This window comes from Parasteatoda tepidariorum, chromosome 11 (assembly GCF_982258835.1).
Source record: "Parasteatoda tepidariorum strain Cologne lab strain chromosome 11, Ptep-v5.0, whole genome shotgun sequence".
NCBI classification, from domain to species: domain Eukaryota; kingdom Metazoa; phylum Arthropoda; class Arachnida; order Araneae; family Theridiidae; genus Parasteatoda; species Parasteatoda tepidariorum.
Window position 1 is genome coordinate 36,651,453 of NC_141765.1, and position 22,958 is coordinate 36,674,410.

Below are 22,958 nucleotides of genomic sequence, written 5' to 3' on the forward strand. Positions count from 1 at the left end.
TTAAAGAATAAAAAGATCGGAAAATTAAATAATTAAAAAAAAAATAATTCCTAAAATAACTGCTAAGCTATATTATTCAGTTACATGAATGATAAATGAATATATAAATATTTTTAGTTCATCTAATTATTGTAACAAACTACCACACAAAAGATTTTGCTTCATCAACCAAAAACAGAACATTCGAGACAGCTGCTTACATTTCTTTCCTTAGCAGTCTTCAATGGCAAACATGCGTCGCCAAACATAAGTACCAATTGTCTAGTTTTAAAAAAAAGTGAATACATATATGACATCATTTTCTGGCCAGCTCTATTTAATTATAACAAAACTTATACTTTTATTAATTGTTTTATGTAACCTTTTTAAAATGTCCTTTGTGCATTTTAGTACAAGAATAACATCTGACAAAGTGAAAGTTTATTTTCGGGAAGTAAGTTTGAGAAAAACATTTTAGGTTTTATGTTACTGACAGATACATTTTTAGTTCCCTGTCAACTAATTTTTGAATGTTAGAAAATGATTTCGTTAAACAATATTTTAATTTTTTTATATTTTTACTTAGAAGTGTCTACGAATGCTTATTTTATGATGAAAAAACAATATAAAGTGTTTCAAAAATATCTCTCATGAAAGGAGATTTAAAGGCACCGAATTAAGAAAACTACCTCCTCAACATATATTTTATTTAAATAAAATTAATTAAATAAAATTAATTAAATCAAAGTGAAAAGTGAAATAAAGATACCACAATTCAGTAAAATGAAACATAAATCTTATCGGAAGGAATTATTGAAAGAATAGGTATTCTTTTATATTATTTTGAAGACTTTACGGTTTGCTGTTGTTTAATAATAAATATTTCCTAAAAAATACCATAAATTTAGAAAATGATGAGTTATTTTTAAGAAACAGATAGCTGAAAATTAAACTAGATTATATGTTAGTTTTTTTAAAAACTAAACAGATAATAATACTTATTTTGCTGTTAAAAGTTTTAACAATAATATCAAGTAATTGATCCACACCAGCACTTTTTTTTTTAATTTAAAGTGCTTTTTATTAGATTACAACTATAAATATTATAGAGTCAAATATTTTGCTCATGATCAATACCAGCATTTTTTCGCTTAATTAGTTTAATATTTATTATTTTTTTAAAGAATTTTAGTTAATACAATTTGTAAAATGGTTTATTTTGACATTTCTATCGTGTTACATGCATTTTGAATAAACAACAGAGAGTAGACTTTGCATGTGAGCAATTAGATTTGTAAAAAATATAACGGAAGATGAAATAAATATTTAATGCGGCATATGCACATAAAAAAAATCATTGATCCCATCATTTAAAAAATAATGCATTCTAATATAGACAAAGAAATTCTGTGAAAAACATGAAATTAAATGTTTTAGTTTTATTTCATATTTTCGAGTATTTGCAAAGCATGTCATTAAATTCTGCGAGAAAATATTGTTAAAAATCTATTTCGATGATTTTTTATGACTAAAAACAAAAATACAAAACGATTATGTACATGAAAATATTTCACTCTTCATAAATTCAATGTTTTTCACTTTTTCCGTGTTCCGTTTGCTTAGTGGTGCACTAGAGTCAAAAGCAAATGTGTCCTTTTCGAAGCCACGTCAAACTTGCTTTTTACACAAAAAATTCTTCTTTTTATATATTTGACCTCAGCATTTAACTGTAGTTGGTGGCAGTGGACAAGCCCAGGCTACTGCCTGCAGAAGCCTTGATGTTGCGATATTCCCGTGAAGTGATAATCTGCAGAACTTCTTTTAAAAAGGAACAGTTGACACGAATATAGAGCACAATTCACTCACACAGAGCACAACGCAGAGTATATTTTTAATTAGTCCCAAAAAAGTAATTTTTATAATAAACCTGAAAGAAAATGTAATGTATTTTAACAAATTTTCAAATAAAATCAAAAAGAGACACAACAGATCATTTATTTCAATTTACACCTTGGTTTCCCCAAAAATACACTAAATAATAAACTCACACATGAATATAATCTTTTATAAACTTAATTACATAATTGAGCATACTTAAAAGGCCTCTACCTCATTTTGGATTTTAGGTTAAATTTTTAATTTGTGTTTTCTTGATATTTTCTCTACTTCACAAACTTTTGATACCATAGTATTATTAGACAGCGCAATATCTTTTGAAAAAGGTCAAAAAGAAGTTGCTATATTAGATTAGAAGAAATAGCATTTGATATTTTTTTTGGAACTATTTCCGCAATACTTTAAGGCAATAAAATTTGTGATTTTGAGTAAGTAGTTTAACAAAACACGTTTCTCAGTTTTTAGAATTCTTGAAATCTAATTTTATTACAGTTTCAACTAATGTAAACCGATTTGAATAACGCTAAACGTTTCTTTGAACGCTAATTGCATAAAAACAAAGACACTCACCAAAAGTTTAAAAACAGGCAACTGTATATTACCTATCAAGAACTGTTAATTACAGAATTGTATCGGCATAAGAAAAAATTTATAGCATAAAATTATTGGCATAAGAAAAAATGCGAAATACCGCATGCTTCAGATCTCAAATTTGATTGGGTAGCGGCTTTGCATTTTGCATGTATTGAAAGATATTGCCAAATAGAGTAAATATCTATCATCAGTCTATTCGTGAAAATCAAATAAAAAGGACTAAAAGCATATTTAGAGTTTTGCCTCCCCCCTCCACCCCTTCGACAGCTGAAATCGGTTAGATGAGGAATAACCTCTAACTGAATGTTATCTCAAATCTTTCCTTCATCAAAGCAACTCCTTTTAAAAGCGTTCACCGTTCCTTCACATTTGGAGAATTGTATTGATAATTTATTTGAAAGTAATTTTATTGAGTTGATTACTGAATGTTATTCAAAATGTACTAAACCACCTGCCGCATATGATTTTGGCTTGTTATATTTATATATCTGATTGAAATGTTGAAATAATCCCAAATTAATTTGATAAGGCAGCATTTTAAGCTCTGAGACTCATATAATTTCTGGTCATATAAATCACGGTCAAACAATAATTTTGCATACCATCAAATGCATAACGATAAAATGCAATAAGCTTTGCTCTAAAATTTTCAACAACGACTGTATTGAAGATTGAAATGAACCTTTTTTTACTGCTGGAACAATAAGTGGACCAGAATGACTTCATCGTGCAAAACGCCGTAAGTTAAAGGTTAATGAACGGCAGTTTAATTGAGGTTTAAAATCCAATTTTAGTGATTGAACATAAGCATTACGCAATTTTGAAAGAAAAGCTGAATTTCGAATATTTAATAGTAAATCAACTTTCAAGTGACCTATTAATATTTTTTTGGACATTATAATGTATATCATCTAACATTTAGATAAATAAAAAAGAAAAATTGTTGTTATTCAGTGATTCAGTGATTTGATGGTACGTTTTACCGTAATTTGATCTAAAATTTTTTACAGTGTTTTACTAACAAGGATCGAGGTTTTTGCGAGGAACCGAAGAGGTAATTTCTGTTACAGAAAGTTATTTTGGTTATGGAATAAAATGAATGCAAAACATTTGTCTTTTTCGTAATATTAAAATTATTGGAATCATAAGTTTAGGAAATAATATAATTATAATAAATAAAATTAAAATTATTTTGAATATAAGTTTAGGCAATCGTGAAACATTCACCAAATTTGTGACAAATAATACAGTTGGAAAAATCACGTCTAAGATAAGTTTAAAAAAGTTAATTCCAAACGATTTCTCACCAGAGTTCTAATTAAGCTAATAAACTGTTATCATTCAACATTGGGGGCAATGAGAGGGCCGACTCGAAAACAACAAAAAAAATTGCTTTCAATAAGCAGATTTATATAGGAGTGTTTGTATGAATTACTCAAAACAATAAAATTTTTAATTAATTTTATAATTTAATCTTTTAAAATTAGCCTTTTAAAACATAAATGTTAAACGTTTGTGATTTCGGAGAAGTGTCTTAAATTTAAGTAACCTGTTATAGCCAACAATGTTTTCCCTTAGTGGAATGAACAATTATTAAATGGCGACGTACTTATTGTAAAAATTGATGTTTTAGAGAAATTACATTTTAATAATAACTTTGAAATTGACAAAGTAAATTTCATATATGATTTTAGAACCTAAAACACTGTATATAAAAAAAATCCACCCGATTGGTGAATGACATTTCAATTAGCATCCTCGTAAAAGGGAAAATTATTTTTGTATTTTACTTACATTTTACTAAGATAATAAACTAATTATGTATAAAACTAATGTAATCTATAGTGATAAGTTGATCAAAATTTATTTGCATTTGTTTAAATTAAAAAAATGGCGCATGAAATAAAATCAACTGATTATACAATACCAAAGATCATGGAGGTGCAACTTCTAGTAGTAATCCAATCTGATGATCGGGTGCACACTTCCCACAAAAGCCCCCACATTTCCCTTGTATTACATGTCCACCCTAAAATTGAAAGAAATATGACGTATTTATAAATTGTGTATTAGTTAAATACAAGGGAACTTAAAGACAATTAAAATAATAACAATTAAAAAAATCACTGATTTCCTACGTAATTTTACGAATTTTTCTAATTTTGTGAAAAATATCTTTATAGCAGTGTTAAGCCCCTCAATCTCATTTATTGCTCTCATATCAAGCTTGCTATTTCACTAATAATTAAAGTATTCAATTAATGTAGCCAACTGAGCTTTATTTGTCTGCAGAAAGTGGCTTTAATAAAGTTACCTTTTTAAGAACAACATTGAATTCGTTCAGGTTGACAAAGGTCAATAAAGTATTAAATAGACCATGGGAAAAAGAAATCTACAATAAAAAAAAACTGTTCAAATTTCGATTACTAGTTGAAAAAAGGGTGCTCATAAAGACATTCTATTTCATAGTAGCATAAGTTCAATGCGCATTTCAGTTTCGTTAAGTTCGTTTTCAAATTGTGCATTCTTTATAGCGTGAAATTCCTTGACTAATTGTAGCAGCGAAACGCATCAATCTAACTTTGTTTGAAAGCCGCATGTTTTCTACCTTGCAGCACTCTTAGCAAACCTATATTTTCAATGTCTGCCTCGAAATTGTTTTCTCACATAGGCTATTCAAACTTCAATATTCTTGCATTTAACAAGTGACAAAAAACGACTTTTTTGACAACACTCGTTCTAGCTTTTCCATTATATTATGCAAAATGATGTACCCTTTCGCGGTAGCGACTACTGACTTTTTTCTTATTGCTTAATGTACTGTCAAAGCTTCATATGTTGTTATCGATATATGAACATTCTTTCACAGTAGATTACTTTTTACCAAGATCTAAATAACATTATATGCCAAGTTTCATCGACATCCTTCTATTAGAACAGACTCTATGTTAGTCTAAACAAGATAACTTTAATTACAACGTAACCACTCTGAACAATAATTTGAGGTATGGGAAAAATAAGTGAAAATATTTTTGTTTACTTATTTTTAATTATAGAAGCATATGAAGAAAAATAAATTAGTTAGTTTCTCCCAAAAAGCTATAAAAATAAATTTCATGGAATTATCTTCAAGATATTTAATAACATAATGCACCACGGCGCGAAAAATGCCACAACTGAAAATTTTACTAATTTTATTCTCCGTAGATTTTAGGGTTTAAAATCGTGCCTTGATGATGATAAAACGGCTTACCTCAGTTTATCATCTTAATCATAAAAGGATTAAATCAGTAAGTTGAACTTTTAGTTTTAGTTATGAAGTTTTGTGATTATTATAATATAACGATTATTTTTTATAACGATAATAAAAAAATATAGCGATTATTTTCTATATTTCCAATCATTTTACGATTATTTTCTACACTTGTTCTTACTTTTTAGGAATTGTTTAACAGTTTGAGAAATGTATTAATAAATTCGACTTTGTTTTCAAACTGATACAATATTAAAATGAAATACTCACAATCACCATTTCTTCATGCAAAAAAATATGAGTCGTAGTGGCTCAGAAGGCAGAACGCATGCCTCCCAATGAATTGACCTAAGTTCGAATTCTAGCGATGACTGGTCGATACAAATTTTGACGACGTGAGATAATCACATCAGGTGCTAGTACAGATTTATTATGGATTTTTTTTAAAAAATTTTTACGGAGAAACAATTACTCTTTTATGGTAAAAAAGCCGTTGAAGCTACGGTTTTACTTCATAAATTTTACGGTTTTGATCAACCAAACCAGATGCTTGTTTAAAACCTTAAATTATTCTAGATTTTTTGACAGCGTAATTTTCATAGAAATATTTTCTGAATCACTGCAATTAAATAAGCATTATAGAAAAAATTACGGGATAAAATTTTAAGTCAAAAATGGTTTTTACGGATGCTGCACTCAGAATGTCAGTACTTTTGCTGTAATTTTATACAGAATTTTTTTATAGTGTTGCTGGAATATTATTTTTACCTTTACAAAATAAATCATAAGCAATTGTGTATTAATTTAAATATTGTAACATTTCACTGTTAGTATTATAATGCTTTTACCTCTAACCATCGTATTCTGCTAGAAGGATAGTTGCCGTGCGTTATCCATTTAGTCATTGGAGATACAATAAAATCAGTTCCAAGTAAACTTAATGAAAATCTTCCTTGAGGACAAGAAGACATACTATAACAATCTCCAGACTCACCAAAAGGAATGCTTTGTCCAGAATGAGTTTTTGAATAAGTTAGATCATGCGCTAAAAACATAAAAAAAGTTATAAGAAATGCTGGTATACTTTTCTTGATAAGTTTATTATCAAAAAAAGTAATAGAATATCAAGAAAGTTCAAATTTAACTTATGTTCTTATCATTATTTCTAAAACATTCAAGAGTTTTAAAATTACTAAATATTTTTCAATCTAAAAGTTGAACTATATTCTGTTAAATAATGTTGAAAATCAAGAAAAGAAAATATGTTAAATTATATTGAAATTTTTGCTCTGATACTTCCTTCAAAACCATTTTGCTGACTAAGCGATATAGATTTAGCCTAATGTAAAATGTTTTAGGGTATTGTTGCTCTATTTTTGGTGTTCAGGAAAAACTAAAAAATTTTTTTACGGTGCATGTAGTTGGAGTGCTTATTTACCTTTTCAGAGTTTTAGATTCATTTTTCATTTTTTTATTTGTTTACTGACTTGTCTTTGATTTGTTTACTTTGTTTACTGTTTTCGAGAGCATTAGAATCGATTTAATGGCTTCGTTGCGAAAAAACATTTCGATTAAAAAACAAGCGCATTTTTCGCAATATATTCACGCTAATTCTTTCAAACAATTGTTATTTTGTCAATTTTCATAACATTTTTTTTGCATGGTAGCTACAGACTTCTGTATTTAGTTTACCTTAACACCAAAAATGGTTGCAACTATACACCAAAATTTTCACAGTGTAGAGCTATCATGAGTAAACAGATGAACAGTTAGTTCACCAGGATTTGGCACTTGGTTCCATCTTTTCGGACGCTGAGTTCATTTCATCGCGGGAATAAGAGGAGAAACATCTCCACGCTTGAAATTGAGACAATCCTTAATGCGTGCCAAACGCAAACAGTGAATTCTATTATATCATTCGTTACTCTAACTAATTAAACATATTTTAAATTTAAAAATTGCTGCTTTTGCAAAATGGCTCAAAAAGGATAAACTATTGATTCAAAAGAGAGAAACATCATCAAATTTATGAAATACTTAATGTTAAGAAAATGCACATAAAGATTGCTAAATAAATATTTTTGTCATACGATCTCAACAAATAGCAACTTTCAATCAAATAGCAACTTTGCACAGGATTATTCACATCCTTCTCCCAAAAATAGCGAAATAGTATCGTCGGATATCATGTGATGTAGGTCGAGCCAAGTGCCAACTCCTGGTGGACGAACTATAGTTTATAACGAGAGCCGAGTTAGCCTGGTTGGTAGGGTGTTGGACCCTTGTTCAAGGGGTTGTGAATTCGATCTCCGTCGGCTAAAGTCTCTCCATGTAGTAAATGGTGACTGGTGCACGTTAAATCTGTCGGGCATAAAGCTCTTCAAGTTCCCATGACAAATTATTCCTCAGGAGGTAGTGAATTGGAGATTGATCGTCGTAGATCATTCGTACAATTTGTGGATGAATAAATGAATGGAAGAATGGATGGATGTAGGAATGAGTCAGCTCTATAAACGGGCTGTGACACGTGTATTCTTGGCCATATATGGCACCACTGAGAAACAAGAAACGCACCCTCTTTCTAAAATCGCTTGGTTTTGCCAAGAAGGCTGGCTATTTGGCAAGTGGCATTAGAAACAACAGCAATAGTTTATAACGATAAACTAACTGTTACTGGTTAAAGCTCTGAACTATATAGTTAATTGAGACTTTAGATTAGCATGCAAAATAAGTTAAAAATGAAATAATTTTCAATGCAACTTTTTAATTTAGATTTTACTGGAACTTTTAAATTAACTAAAATATTAAAAATTCTTACTAAAGACTGATAGAGAGGTAATATTAATAGCAATTCGTTGAAAAGTAGTAAGACCAGATCCAATACTATTGTCTATCGTGCAGTCACATGAATCAAAGCGAGCTCCTCTGTATGGGCATGTTTCAGGATATTTCAATCTAAAAAAAAGGAATAGTTAATTGTTATTGTGTAATTTATAGTTACCAATAATTAAATTTTAAATTATTATGAAATCAACTTAAAGCATACTCCACCGATTGATTTTAACTTTAAACTGTATACTTATCATTACATTTGTTGCATAAGTGCACATAGGATTATATTATTTACATATTTCCATATTTTTCTGTCATAAATAGTTTTCCTGGGAGTTTTATTTGCGAGTTTTTAACCTTGAAATTTTAAAATGGATCATTTTTGCAGAAATAAGTGCATCAATATTTCCTTATGCACTCCTTTAGATAATGGTACGTATGATTGCATAATGAAAAAAATGCTCATTTCCAGCTAAAAAAAATTGCAGGTGCTGCTGATTTAACCATGCAATCTCCATAAAAAAATTTAAATCACTAAAACAAATCGAAACAACCCAAAAAGAAATCGAAAATCATTGAAAAAGCTGTACAGCCGCATTTTATAATGCATCGCTTTAAAAATTTAGTTTTTTTTAACTAGTAGCAAAGCGAAGAACTTTAAATTGTAAACTTATGATTAAATTGACAACATGAATTAAAAAGATTTACTTGTTTCCATATTTTTTTTTAAGCAGCTTTTCTGAAAATTTTATTTGGAAGTTTTGAACATAAAAATTTTAAAAAGTGTCATTCTTTTAAAAATCAGTAATTTTTCAGCAATTTTCCTCACTTCTGTGCATAATGGTATATATAATGAAAAAAAGGTTTGTGTCCCAGCTAAAAAACATGAAGATACTGCTGGTTCAGCCGCACAATTTTCAGAAAGAAAAGCAAATCGAAATTCTCAAAAAAAAAGAAAAAAAAAGAAAAAAAAGATGAACAATCGAAAATTATTGAGAAAAAGCTGTACAGCCACGCTTTTATTTACTATGTGTCGCTTTTGAAGAACTTCGTTTTTCAGTTCACGTATAACATAGAACTTGTACAGAATTTTATTTTGATTTTTTTCCACTGTTTCACTGCAAAAAATTATCATATACTTATTTTTTTCACCGAGTTGCCTCATATTTTAGCTAGCATTTATTTCATTACTTGATTTTTAAGTATTATTTAATATATTCTTAGTTACCTTTTATTATACACTTCTGAATAATTGTCTTGCTCTCCTCTAACAAGAGTAATATATTCTTGAGGTGTACTTGTACTCATTTTTGCGCAATACACTTTTACATAACGCCCTCGCACAAAAATTTCTTGCTCACCATCTACTGTTACGTTACCTCTTTCTTGAAAATCTGCGCAACTGATTGCAGAACCTAAATATGCAAGATATAAAAATTAAAACTTTATTAAAATACATTTGAAAATTTATAAAATGCTTGATTCCAAATTAGAAATACTCCTAATATATTTTAAAGGCAATATATTTCCAATAATTTAATATTTAGTAACTAACGCAAGTGATTTCTAAAAGTTCTAAAAATTCTTAATAAATATACAAAATTTTAACAATTCTCTGACATTTGAAAAGCTGAAATAATTATAAAATGTATTAAAATGTCCAATACTGTATTATACTCAAACTTCTTGCATACGTTAGACGTGGTTAGTTTATGGTTTTTGAAACATTGTAAAGTGTTAAATGTATAAAAATACTGTAACTCATTTGCATATAAAAGTTTAAGCTAATTATAAACTGTGTTCAAAAGTAAAATGTAAATAAATAATAATAACTTTAAAATAGCTAAATGCCAGTAAGTAAAACGAATAAAATCTGCCATAAATGGAAAAAAAAAGTTTTTTTTCAATAAATTTATTTAATAGAATAATTATTTCCTTAAATAAATTTATTGTTTACAAAAAACTCTTGCAATTTAACATTATTCTACATGTAATTTAAAATTATTCTGTTTTGAGCTATTTTGACATACTGAATAGAAGAAATTTTATGAAACTAATAACATCAAAATTTTTAACTATATATCTGATGTCATTAGTTTCATATAATTTCTTCTATTCACTATAATTTATTCCACCAACTTATATCCTTTGATTATTCGGTTCTTTTTTTTTCATTTAACAGAAAGTACCGATGCAATATGCGTTGTATATAGGACTTTTTCGTAATAGAAATTGCTTCAAACTTTAGTCATTATTGAATGAAAAAAGTTTTTAAAAATCGAGTTCCCTTTCTTAATTGATAAAAATTACAAACAAAATAAACAAATGTATGTTTTTGCAATAGAAAATTCCACTATACGTGTTGCATTTTTATCAAATTAGAATTTTAAAAAAATGAATAATTTTTTTTTAATTTTATAACCGTCGTTGAACAGCCGACCCAATATAAAACGAAGAAATTACCGAGACCGAAACATGAAGTTTCGTGAAACGCTATTAAGTTTGTGATTTCTTAATTAATATACTTGCTCTTCAATGAAATGTTCTCTGAACATATGTAATGATTTTTGTATGCCTTTGGAAAAATGTTTTTAAATCTGTAATGACTGATTTGAAAACGCGTCTAATTATATATATATATATATATATATATATATATATATATATATATATATATATATATATATACCGTAAACCGGGGCGAGTCTACCCATTTTTTCAGTTTGTCAACTTTCAAGTGGTCAAACTTTTGTAAATATTAAAGAAAAAAGGCTTTTAATAGGTGTTTCGGAATCGCTATTTATCCCTCTTTAAAGCTGTGAAATCGATTTTAGAAAATATTAACAGTTACGCTGTTACTGCATATTTTTATAGAACTGCTGACAAATCTCTCGTATGGGGCGAGTCTACCCATTCTACTAAAATGAATGTTAACATTGTAAATAATCAAATTTTACTATTAAATTTTTATTTTAGTTTCTACATAGGATATTTATGAAGTAAAATTCATAACTTTATTATATATTCCATTTTTTTATTCATAAAATAACACAAATTGAGTATTTGATCGATTATCACATTTTGATCACAGTTTTGTCTTTATAATCATTAACATTATAAAATAAAAAAAATTTCTGATTATTGTTGATAAAAAATAAATTAAAATTAATATAAATTTACAATTAAATAATTAATAAATAATAATAATTAAAGATTATTAACAAAATCGAAATTCAAACATTGGGAATCATGAAAAATCCTTTTCCCATTCTTTTGGAAGGTAATAGTAATTTATAAATAATAATTTATTTAACTTGCATTAAATAGAAAAAGTTAATTTTGTAATATAAAAATTGAAAAACTAGGTAAAATAAACATATTTTATATTTACATTTATATTTAACCTATAAATTTTCTTATTAATGATAAATTTATCAATGCAGAATTAAAATAATATACTCAAATTCATTTAAAATGACTTAATTTTAATATAAACAAAGTTCTAAATTATATTATTATGCTTTATTAAAACTAAATACGAATGGGTAGACTCGCCCCGCGAATTCTGGCTTTTTGTTTACAACAGCAAAACTTACATTCTTTTTGTTTTTTTTCATATAAAATTAATGTAATCTTAGTCTTAGATAAGTTTATCACTTAACCAAAGTGAAAATAGTAATAATAATAATATACTTACGGCGCACCAACTAAAAGTTTGCTGATTTTCAGTACAAATCTCTCAAAAGACGTTTGAACAGGTCGGTTAAAAATACACCAAATAAATAAAAACGGATCAAACTACTACAGCGCTATCTTCCTTAGAGTCTGAACTAAGTCCTCCGTCGGTAAAAAATTTTTTATTTGCAATTTAAAATAGTGAAAATTAAATAAAACTAAAATGGGTAGACTCGCCCCTGGATGGGTAGACTCGCCCCGGTTTACGGTATAATAAAATATATAAATAAAACTATTCATGCTTTTAAAGTTATGACCTAATCATAAAAGGGATTTCTTTTGAAAATTTCATTTCGATGGATAATAGGTGAAAATTATAGAATGAGTAAGTATGTTATTATAAAGTGAAACTTACAAGGGCGTAAATGGCAACGCCGTCTTCTTTGTGGTCTATATTTCTCTTCACATAAAGTGTTATTTAAACGTATTTCATTACTATTGTAACAATGTACTTTTCTTCGTTGTCTTCCTGTACCACATTGCACCGAACACTGAAAAATAATAAATGCAAATTCATGCTTTTTACAATAACATCAGCACATTTTTAAGCATACAGACTTGTTAATGATGAAAGATGATACATATTTCTAAGTGTTTGTCATTTCCCTATTTAAAATAAGTAAGCTCACGTAAGTATTGAGTTAAATTTCATTAAAAAATAAAAAACTTTAGGGAAAAAAAAATCTACGGAAGTTTTTAAGCAGAGCTGAAGCTCTTTATCAGAGGCTTCAGTTATGTACTTTTGATTTCTTTTCCTGTTCTATCATAAATGAAATATCAAATTTATACTAAGAAACAATTAATAATATTTAATCAAACTATTTTTAATAAAAAAGTGCATATGAAAACAGAGTAGTTAAAACTTTATTGTTTGGCACTATCGTTATTACTTACAATAATAGGTTCCCTATCAAATTATAAATGTATTGTTGTACCTAATATTTTGTTGTATGTGGTAGAAAATTTGAAATAGACGGCAAAACAAAGAAATGATTAATTTGCTTGTAAATGACTAGTTCTAGAAACGTTTCAACGAATATATTTATTAGTAATTCCATTGAAATTACGTGTTTAAATATAACTTTTCTTATTATCAAATATTCACCTGATCAAAAACTTTTATAATTTTTTTTTATCAAAATTAATTTGCATTTTGTGTTAACTTATTTTAAAATGTTTAATGTATCTGGTCGATAGCAATATAGAAAAAAAGTATTATCTAAACGAAGCAATTCATACTTGTTGCCATGGTCCGACTTTCCAAACATTACCACCACAATCACCCAAGTTACATCCTCTCGTTACTGATGGTTTATCGTCCAGATTACACCAAAATTCATTGCTGTTTGGTTGTGGTACAGAGTCAGGATTTATCCATTTGTAAGGATTCACTCTGTGGCATGTTACATCACGCGTTTGAACACCTTTCCCACATGTTTTTGAACACTGAAAGTAACAAATAAAAGTTCAGGATTAAAGCAAATTTGAATTTTATCAATCAGGTTCGGGATGAAACTGAACACTGTTATTTTTCTTTCTATGTTTAAAAAATATATATAATTTAGTACTGACCTCTGACCATAAACTAGTCATCCATGCCATGGCGCACTGGTACTGATGACATCTTCGTTTTGTCCTTGGTTTCTTTATGTGGCTACAAAAACTGTCATTTACTGTCTCATTCTTTCCACTAACACAGGTGACCTCTCTAAATTTATGGCCCTTACCACATTTTGTAGAGCACTGTTAAAAGAAATAGTTTAAATTAGAATGGTATGAAATTCAACGTATGTGAGCTTCCTGAGCTCTCTTCTCCCCATCTGCTTTTAATCATTTAATCAAATTGTATTATATATATATATATATATATATATATATATATATATATATATATATATATATATATATATATATATATATATATATATATATATATATATATATATATATATATATATATATATATATATATATATATATATATATATATATATATATATATATATATATATATATATATATATATATATATATATATATATATATATATATATATATATATATATATATATATATATATATATATATATATACGCCAAAGAGCCATTACATTATGACCACCCTCCATCTATAACAATGGGCTCACCCAGGTTTTCATGGGGCACATTAGGATCCATAATCCTCATAGAACAATCCCTGGCGTCTGTAAGCAACTTGAACATAGTTGCAGACCAGGTTCACCCATTCATGGCAACATTGTTTCCTGCGGGGGATGGTGTTTGCTAACAGAATAATAAGGGTCGAATCGTCATGGATTGGTTCGGGGAACATTCCAGCGACTTTCAAGTCATGTCTTGGCCCCCAAATTCACCTGACCTTTATCCAATAGAACATTTGTGATCCTACTTGGAAAACCAATTTCGTGTTGCCAAGCTACCCCCTAGCAATGTTAGGGAATTGCAGGACCAGTTGGTGAGTGCTTGGTACCAGATACCTCAGACTACCTATCAACACCTTGTGGAATCAATGCCACGGCGGGTGCTAGCAGTTTTGAGGGCTAAAGGTGGTCCTGCATATTAGCAGGGTGGTCATAATGTAGTGGTTCTTCGGTGTATATATATATATATATATATATATATATATATATATATATATATATATATATATATACATAGAGAGAGAGAGAGAGAGAGAGAGAGAGAGGGATAGAGATGCCAACTTGCTCTGGACAGCGGAAAAATATTTTCGAGTGGTAGTCTTTTAATGTATGGTTTTTGGTTTAATAAATATCGATTTATAGAGTTTTAATTACCACTGCTTCTAAATAATTTGAAGGCTTATGTCTTACGCCACTCTGTTACAGTTAAGCTTTTTACAATTTTCAGGGGGAAACCTAAATCTCCCTCCTTTTTATTGTTATTTATGTTTAAATCTCTCTAGCATAATTCAATCATAAGAAGTTTAATGGTAAAAATAATCCATTGTTCTTACCTAATTACTGGCCATAAAATTTTCGAAAAAGGATAAACATAAAGCGTTGTTCCCTTGAAGCAGTAGGTAATGGGGGAAGATGAGGTTAATTTCGGTTTCAAGAGGTCAAGAGGTTATTTTAAGTAAAAATCTGCAGAAATCCTTCAGGGTGGTTTTTCATGCAGAGTAATGCAATTTATTTTATAATTGAGGAAAATTTATTATAAGTTATTTAAATTAATTTTGATAAATGAAAAAATATTGCATAATGAAAAATATGTTTTAAGAAAAATTTATTATTACCTTAGAGGTATGTCATGCTTAATTTTATGATACTGTTGTAGTGAAATGATGCAATAAAAAAGTAGGTAAAGAAATAATCACAATAAAATGTCTTACCTTTGACCATTTTTGCTTTCGCCAGTGAAAACTGCAACTTTTATTTTTGCACATTTTTGTTTCTGGTGAGGGTTTTGAAAGAAGTCCACAGTTTTCATCGCTTACAACTCTCTGCCCTCGCAAGCAGCGAGCAACTCGAGTTTGGTAACCTTGTCCACAGCTTGTAGAGCACTGAAATTAAAATAATTATAGCCACGTAAAATTTCAGAAAGTAACTAAAAGTAACTTTCAAGAATTAATAAAAGTCGGAAATGTTTATATTTAATTTAAATGGTAGAAATTTTAAACACTGTTGCTACCAGTTACGCTTATTTTGAGAATAATGTAGTTAGGTGTTCTGCTTTTTGTCTTGAATTTGGTTTCAGTCAGCAAAAACAATTTTTTATTAGCTTTTAAGTGATTTGGAGCAGCTACTTAGTATTTTTGAAACAGTTTAGAGTAAAATTGTATAATTTTTAAGAAAAATACATCTATCTACTAGAAATTACCAGTAGTAAAAGCTTAACTTCCTATTCTTATCTAAAGTAAATTTTTTGGAGCATTTATAGTACAATTTCCTTAAAATTGTTTGTTTCAGGGAAGACTTAGCAACATTTTTAGAAAACTTCCGAGCCAATTGAATTACTTCTGAGTTCCAAAGTAATTTAATTGGATCAAGACTGAAGTTGGTTTTGAGTAACTTAGTGGAAAAAATGCCTGTTTTGAAACAGATTGGGTATATAAAGCTAGAATTGCGTCACATCTATGTCATTTAAAGTAAAATTGTGTTTTGTTCTCTTGAGTAAATTGCTCAAAAATTTTTTGATATGAGTTAAATGTGAATTAAATATTTAATGTAGGCTAATTAGCTCTGATAATTTTGAATCTTGCATATAAAGCACTTGTAAAGCTGTAACTGGTTCACTGAATAAAAAGTATGATCAAAACTACCAGAATATTGTAAAATTTATTGAATCTCTGGCTCGACGTAAACACCAAAAAGCTCTGTAGTTTTTAAGGAAACGCTATGGTAATGCATTTCGGTAAAATTAACAGAGAAATAACGTTTTACAATATGCGTTAAAATTTGGTAAATGTGACAAAACCTATTTATTTTATTATGATACCTTATAGCATGGCATAAAAAACCAGTTTTGTTTCGGTTAATTTTGCTTTTCTATTTGGTTTTTTTACTGTGTGTTGCAATGAGAATTGTAATTTTCAAGACAAGAATTTCTGGTAAATCATTTCCCTACATGGACGAAAAAGTGCTTTATTACCAAAGTTGTCTTTTTTTTTTCTTTTTCTTTTTTTAAAGAAAGAAGAAAATATATCACCATGCAATACGATATCTTTACCTGAATTTTTTTTCTCTGTATTAAAGCGTTCGTTTTTTGCTTCATATTTTTTAAATTTATCTTAATATTCCTTATCTAAGGCAATAAAGATAAGTAATTCTAGAGTCTTATATTTATCTTAAGTATTTTAATCCCAATTTTTAAGTAAAGATATATTAATTTTTTTCAAGTAAATCATTTAAATACCTGTGACCAAGAAGACCAAGACCAATGCAGGCATGGAATGAGTTTGCAACGTTTCTCATTTTCCGGAGTAGGAGCTTCACATCTTTCATGGTTCATCACATTACCTTTATTATTAACGCATTGCACACGACGAGTTTGTTTGCCTTTCCCACAAGAAACAGAACACTAAAATAGAAAAGTCACATGAATCATCATAATATTAAGATTAAAATTTTTGCAGTTTTACCAGTTATTGAAAAATATCATCGCCAAAACATTTCTCTAAATTGATAAAAGAGAAATATTCGTTATCAAAATTTTGATTTAACAACAATACGTACTAAAATTTTACTAGCTTTTAGATAGGAATGTAACTCTCTGACAAGTTTCTAATTAAAAAAAATTATGAATCAGTTTGAGAGCCTTGTGAAAAAAGTTTCTAAGCGAGCTTTTGAAAAAAAGGAAGATATTATTTCCGTCTCATTCAATTATACAGCGTTAATATGGATTTTTTATTTTTCCGAGTGCTCTCGGTTTAAAAGAAGATTCTAAGAGCGTTTGGTAACATAAAATGGCCGCTTGCTCTTACTGCAGCAAATTAAAACAAGACGGTGGATAACTGAGTCCAGGGATTTTCGATTTTCCAACAAGAAGTTATCGCCAACTGGTAGTTTTTTCTTCAAGTAATTCATTTAAATCCCCGTGACCAAGACCAATGCAACTATTTTATTGAAGGCAGACTCACCTTATTTCCTACTACAAGATAATCATATAAAATGCAAAGGTATTTTACTCATTTTCATAACAGTATCGTTTATAAGCACCATCCAATTTGCTCTTCAATTGTCATTATAATTATATGACAATTCTCTCTTCTGTAGCTTGCTGCAGCACCAAAACCATTTTTTTAAAAATCTGACAAATTTGCTTTGACTTAACATGCGTGATCAGTGTAGTGCAATAGGTCATTTTAAATGGCTTACTTTTTAGAGTAAATTCGTAAGCATTGTGTACGTATTTGTGTTTTGTTAAATCTCTGGCACTAGCACTCATTTACTATTTAGAAGCCATTATTCCTAATTTTTTTTTTCACTTTTCTTATGTTTTCAGTGCTGAGTTTTGGTTAGAACCCGAAAGTTTTTACTCTAATCTATTTTAAAAATAAGTTACAAAGTTTGTCAATAGATATTGTTGATAATTGAAAAACTATAAACGATGTTTCTCATTGAGTCCCAGAATATTTCATTAGAAATTTTTGCACAAATGTGATAATTTGGTCCCATGGTACGGTCAGCTATGATATGGTTGCTTAAGCAAATGGTAGTTATTTCTCAAATATCCTTTTATAGTTATTCTTAGTTAGCAGAGCCATTTGTTTTTAAATTTGTATCTAATTTTGAAGCTTAGTGAGAATAAATTCACTAATTTTCTAAGAAGGACGCAGCAAACGATAAATTTTTTTTTTCAAATTCACTGATCTTAAAGATACCTGGTAACAAAGCTTTAACTAATCATAATATATGCCTATTAAAAATTCAGTTCACATGTTCTGAATAAAAACTATAGCAAGTTTTATTATTTCTTTTGTTTAGGTGGGTTTTACAAACATCCCTTAATTATAACTATTTACAGTGAGTTATTTTTATTTATCTACCTTGCTAAACCTGCGCAATTTTATTTATTTATCTCTTTTATTTTAAGGTAGCAAGACCAAGATTGCCTGGTTGGCAAGGAGCTAGACTCATGTTCGGGAGAACAAGAGTTCGAATCCAGCCAACTGAAGACTCCCCGTGTAGTAAATAATGACTTGTGCACATTCAATCTGTTGGGTCAGAAAGTCCTCCCTGTTCCTATAAAGAAAAATACCTCTGGGAGTTCTGAATTGGAGATTAATCGTTCTATAGTTTAGGTCAAAATTGCGATTTGTAGATGAATGAATGGATAGATGACTGGATATATGACAATATAAACGGGTGTGACGTATGGGTGCGGCAGAAGTAAAATTTTTGACCATAGATAACGCCACTGGAAAACAAGAGCAATCTCACCCCTTGTCTTATTGGCCTACGATAATAACGACAAATTTTAAGCAGAAAGGAGAAAAGGTTAGATCTATTAAATAAAATCAATGCATGTTTGTATTTTAAATAAATAAATACAAAAAAATATCAACATAATTTTAAATATTACCGGACTCCAGTCAGAAATATCCCACTGAGGACACTTTTCCAAATTACATGGAGACATATCAGGAGGCTTTTTTGATGCATCACAATTGCTACTTAGTTGTCCTAAATCATCGTAGCATGCCACTTGTCTTCGTCGAATGCCCCCACCACATGAATTTGAGCACTGAAATTAATTTTAAATTATGACATTTTTCTTATAGACAAAATTGATAGATTTGAAATGACATATCAAAAGGGTGATGTAAACTTCAAGAACCACCTTCATCTATCAGCAAACTATGATTGAAATTGAAATTAAAAAGTCATTTTTTAAGCTGTTGAACTATTTTTTTTTCACAACTAATTTCATTTGAAATTCATAAAGAGTCATCTAAATTATTCTATCTGAACATCTATTTATAATAGGTCACCCAAACATCTCGATTTTCGCACCACTTGCGCAAATAAATAAATAAATAAAATAAAAAAATAAGCAAAAAATGTTTTCAATTTATAGAATTTGACAGCATTGCAGAGCTAGCAGTTCAGAGTTTTTAAGAATAGAGTGCTGCGTGTTGGAGCGATGCGTTTTCATTGTTGAAAAATATTTTGAGTTTTAAGTCATTCCTTATTCGTGTAATTTCGCGTTTTAGTAAACGCATTCTGTTCAGATTTCGCGTTTTGGTGATCACAATTGGCAGCTCAGATAATACCACATAACGTCAAGGAACCTTTTATTTTGATATGGTCTAAGGTTTATGCCACGTCTAAGGTTTATGCCATGAACTTAGAATTAACCACGTCTTGAAAGAGGAAATTGAGCTCTGTATTAATTAAATTCAAACATATTTAAGAAAATTGTCATTGAAATTTTTGACGAAAGAGTGCGCATATGCCAGCACAACCAAAGAGACCATTTACTACACACAATATACTTCATATAGCACAGCTATATTGGATACCTTATGAATCAATAAAGCATTCTCAATTTTTAATTAAAAAGCTATTTTATCTATCAAAATTACTTCTTGCGTGAATTTTGGGGCACCTTGTAAATCGCCACTGTTTTCCTTCGCAATAAATTTTAAATGCTACAGCCAATACAATTTAACTATTCAAAAATTGTACTTAAGTTCCACTTTTATAATTGAATGCCATTAAAATATTTTTGACTTATTTCTATATAAATTATGTTACTTGTTGGATATATATGTTTTTATTATTATTTTGACATTTTATTGAGAAATTTGAATTAGTAGATAATTTACGATGCACTACTAATTAAATTTTTATTTATAAACCAAAAGTAGTTAGTAGCAAGTGGTAGCAATGCCCCACACAAATAATTTTACATGATTTTCTGAAATAATTAAATTATGAAGGGTTTAAAATGGCATTAAATAGTATTTTTATACAAATTTGATTTATTTCAATACTCAACATAAGCTCGATAGATTCTCTGGTTGATGTGGTTTTGCTCATTTTTATAATTAAATGTAAATTTGCTTGTCTATAAGAGTGGTTATCTTTAACAGGTGGTTAACTTTATAGGTTCCATTATAATTAAGTCTTGCAGTATGATTTAATTACCCAGTTATAAACATATTTTATCTCGTTACCACTTTTGTTGTTGAGAAAGAAACTTATTTTAACGATAAATAAGTATTCCATTATACATATATACCAAGGGTTTCCAACTGGCGGCCCGGGGGCCGCATCCGTCCCACGAAGCCTTTTTTTGAGGCCCGCGAACTAAAATATATTAGGTGTCATTGTTTTTCGAACAATTTTCGTAAAAAATATAGATGGGTTTAAAATACTTTTCTTGTTAATAAAAACCTAATTTCTTCGTTTCTGTGAAATTTAACATATCAACGGTGCAAAAAAATTTATTTCTCAGGTTTTGCATCCAAGAAAATATTTATTCAAATACGAAAATAATCGTGTATGTTGCTCTTTCTTATTTCATTTTTTTTGTATTTTGTGAATATAATTTAGCACGCGCATATCTGAAATTTTCTCGCAGAAATTCTCTGATTTAACTTCCTGAAACCACTCATTTTGGACGAAAATATTTACACACATATTTGCAAATTTAAAATTTAAAATGTAAATATCTATTCTCTGGTGGTTACAGCAGACAAACCTCAATTTTCTCATTGAATATTTTGTGTGCTACTATGTAAGTTTTGATGCCAACCCTTTTAAAGTTTTATATCTTAACAATTTGATATCTGTTGCACATTAATTGTTTAATACATAGGTGCACATAAAAGTAATTGCTGCCCGAATTTTTATTATTTATTTTATATTTTTAAAACTATTATTAATAACATTGAAATATTTTCAGAAATCTACTTCCTATTCTAATTTGTAATTCAGTATTTTTGTTTTTCACAACTTGGTAAAAATCTGACAGAAATATTTTATGTTCCTTCAAACATAAAAGAGTCCTACAAAAAATTTTGATAAAGTTGCGGCCCGCCATGTGATTTGTGTTTTTAATTGTGGCCCCCAGCCTCATGTAAGCTGGAAACCCCTGATATATACACTGAAGAGCCAAAAAAACTGGTACAGGCATGAGTATGCAAATAAAGGGGTATAGAGCCAATCAAAGTACAGCGCTGCGATCGGCACCGCGTATATATGACAACGAGTGTCTAGCACAGTTCGTAGATCGGTTACTGCTGCTACAATGCCAGGTTATACAGATTTAAGTGGGTTTGAACGTGGTGTTACAGTCGGCGCACTTGAGATGGGACATAGCATCTCCGAGATGCCAATGAAATTTGGATTTTCACATACGACCATTTCACGAGTATACCGTGAGTATCGGAAATCCGGTAAAACATCAAATCTACGACATCGCTGAGGTCGGAAAAAGATCATGCAAGAACGGGATCAATGACGATTGACGAGAATCATTAAACGTGACAGACGTGCAACCCTTCCCGAAATTGCAGCAGATTTCAATGCTGGGCCATCAACAAATGTCAGCGTGCGAACCATTCAACAAAACATCATCGATATGGGCTTTCGGAGCCAAAGGCCCTCACGTGTACCCTTGTTGACTTCACGACACAAAGCTTTACGCCTTGCCTGGGCTCGCCAACACCGACACTAGACTGTTGACGATTGGAAAAACGTTGCCTGGTCTGACGAGTCTTGTTTCCAGTTGTATAGAGCTGATGGACGTGTACGGGTATGGAGACAGCCTCATGAATCTATGGACCCTACATGTCAACAGGGGACTGTTCAAGCTGGTGGAGGCTCTGTGATGGTATGGGGTGTGAGCAGTTGGCGTGATATGGGACCCCTGATACGTCTAGATAAGAATCTGACAGGTGACGGGTACGTAAGAATCTTGTCTGATCATTTGCACTCATTCATGTCCATTGTGCATTCCAACGGACTTGGGCAATTTCAGCAGGACAATGTGACGCCCCACACGTCCAGAATTGCTGCAGAGTAGATCCAAGAGCTCTCTTTGGCCACCAAAATCTCCAGACATGAACATTATTGAACATATTTGGGATGACTTGCAGCGTGATGTTCAGAAGATATCCCCACCCCCTCTTACTCCCACTGGTTTATGGACAGCCCTGCACGATTCATGGTGTCAATTATCAC

General features: G+C 29.6%; 1 protein-coding gene across 1 annotated transcript in view; it reads right to left on the reverse strand.

Moving 5' to 3' along the window:
• Window positions 1-1,678: 1,678 nt before the first annotated feature.
• LOC107443755 (A disintegrin and metalloproteinase with thrombospondin motifs 9) overlaps window positions 1,679-22,958 on the reverse strand; it is a 332,741-nt gene continuing 311,461 nt past the window's right edge. Inside the window, exons 26-36 of the mRNA XM_087154967.1 lie at window positions 19,351-19,512; window positions 17,182-17,346; window positions 15,659-15,829; window positions 13,862-14,032; window positions 13,529-13,735; window positions 12,645-12,780; window positions 9,783-9,969; window positions 8,541-8,677; window positions 6,571-6,767; window positions 4,397-4,498; window positions 1,679-1,906 (exon numbers count right to left, since the gene is read on the reverse strand). Coding sequence (XP_087011093.1) covers window positions 4,403-4,498; window positions 6,571-6,767; window positions 8,541-8,677; window positions 9,783-9,969; window positions 12,645-12,780; window positions 13,529-13,735; window positions 13,862-14,032; window positions 15,659-15,829; window positions 17,182-17,346; window positions 19,351-19,512 — 1,629 coding nt within the window. The 3' untranslated portion in view covers window positions 1,679-1,906; window positions 4,397-4,402. The remainder of the gene's footprint in view (window positions 1,907-4,396; window positions 4,499-6,570; window positions 6,768-8,540; window positions 8,678-9,782; window positions 9,970-12,644; window positions 12,781-13,528; window positions 13,736-13,861; window positions 14,033-15,658; window positions 15,830-17,181; window positions 17,347-19,350; window positions 19,513-22,958) is intronic.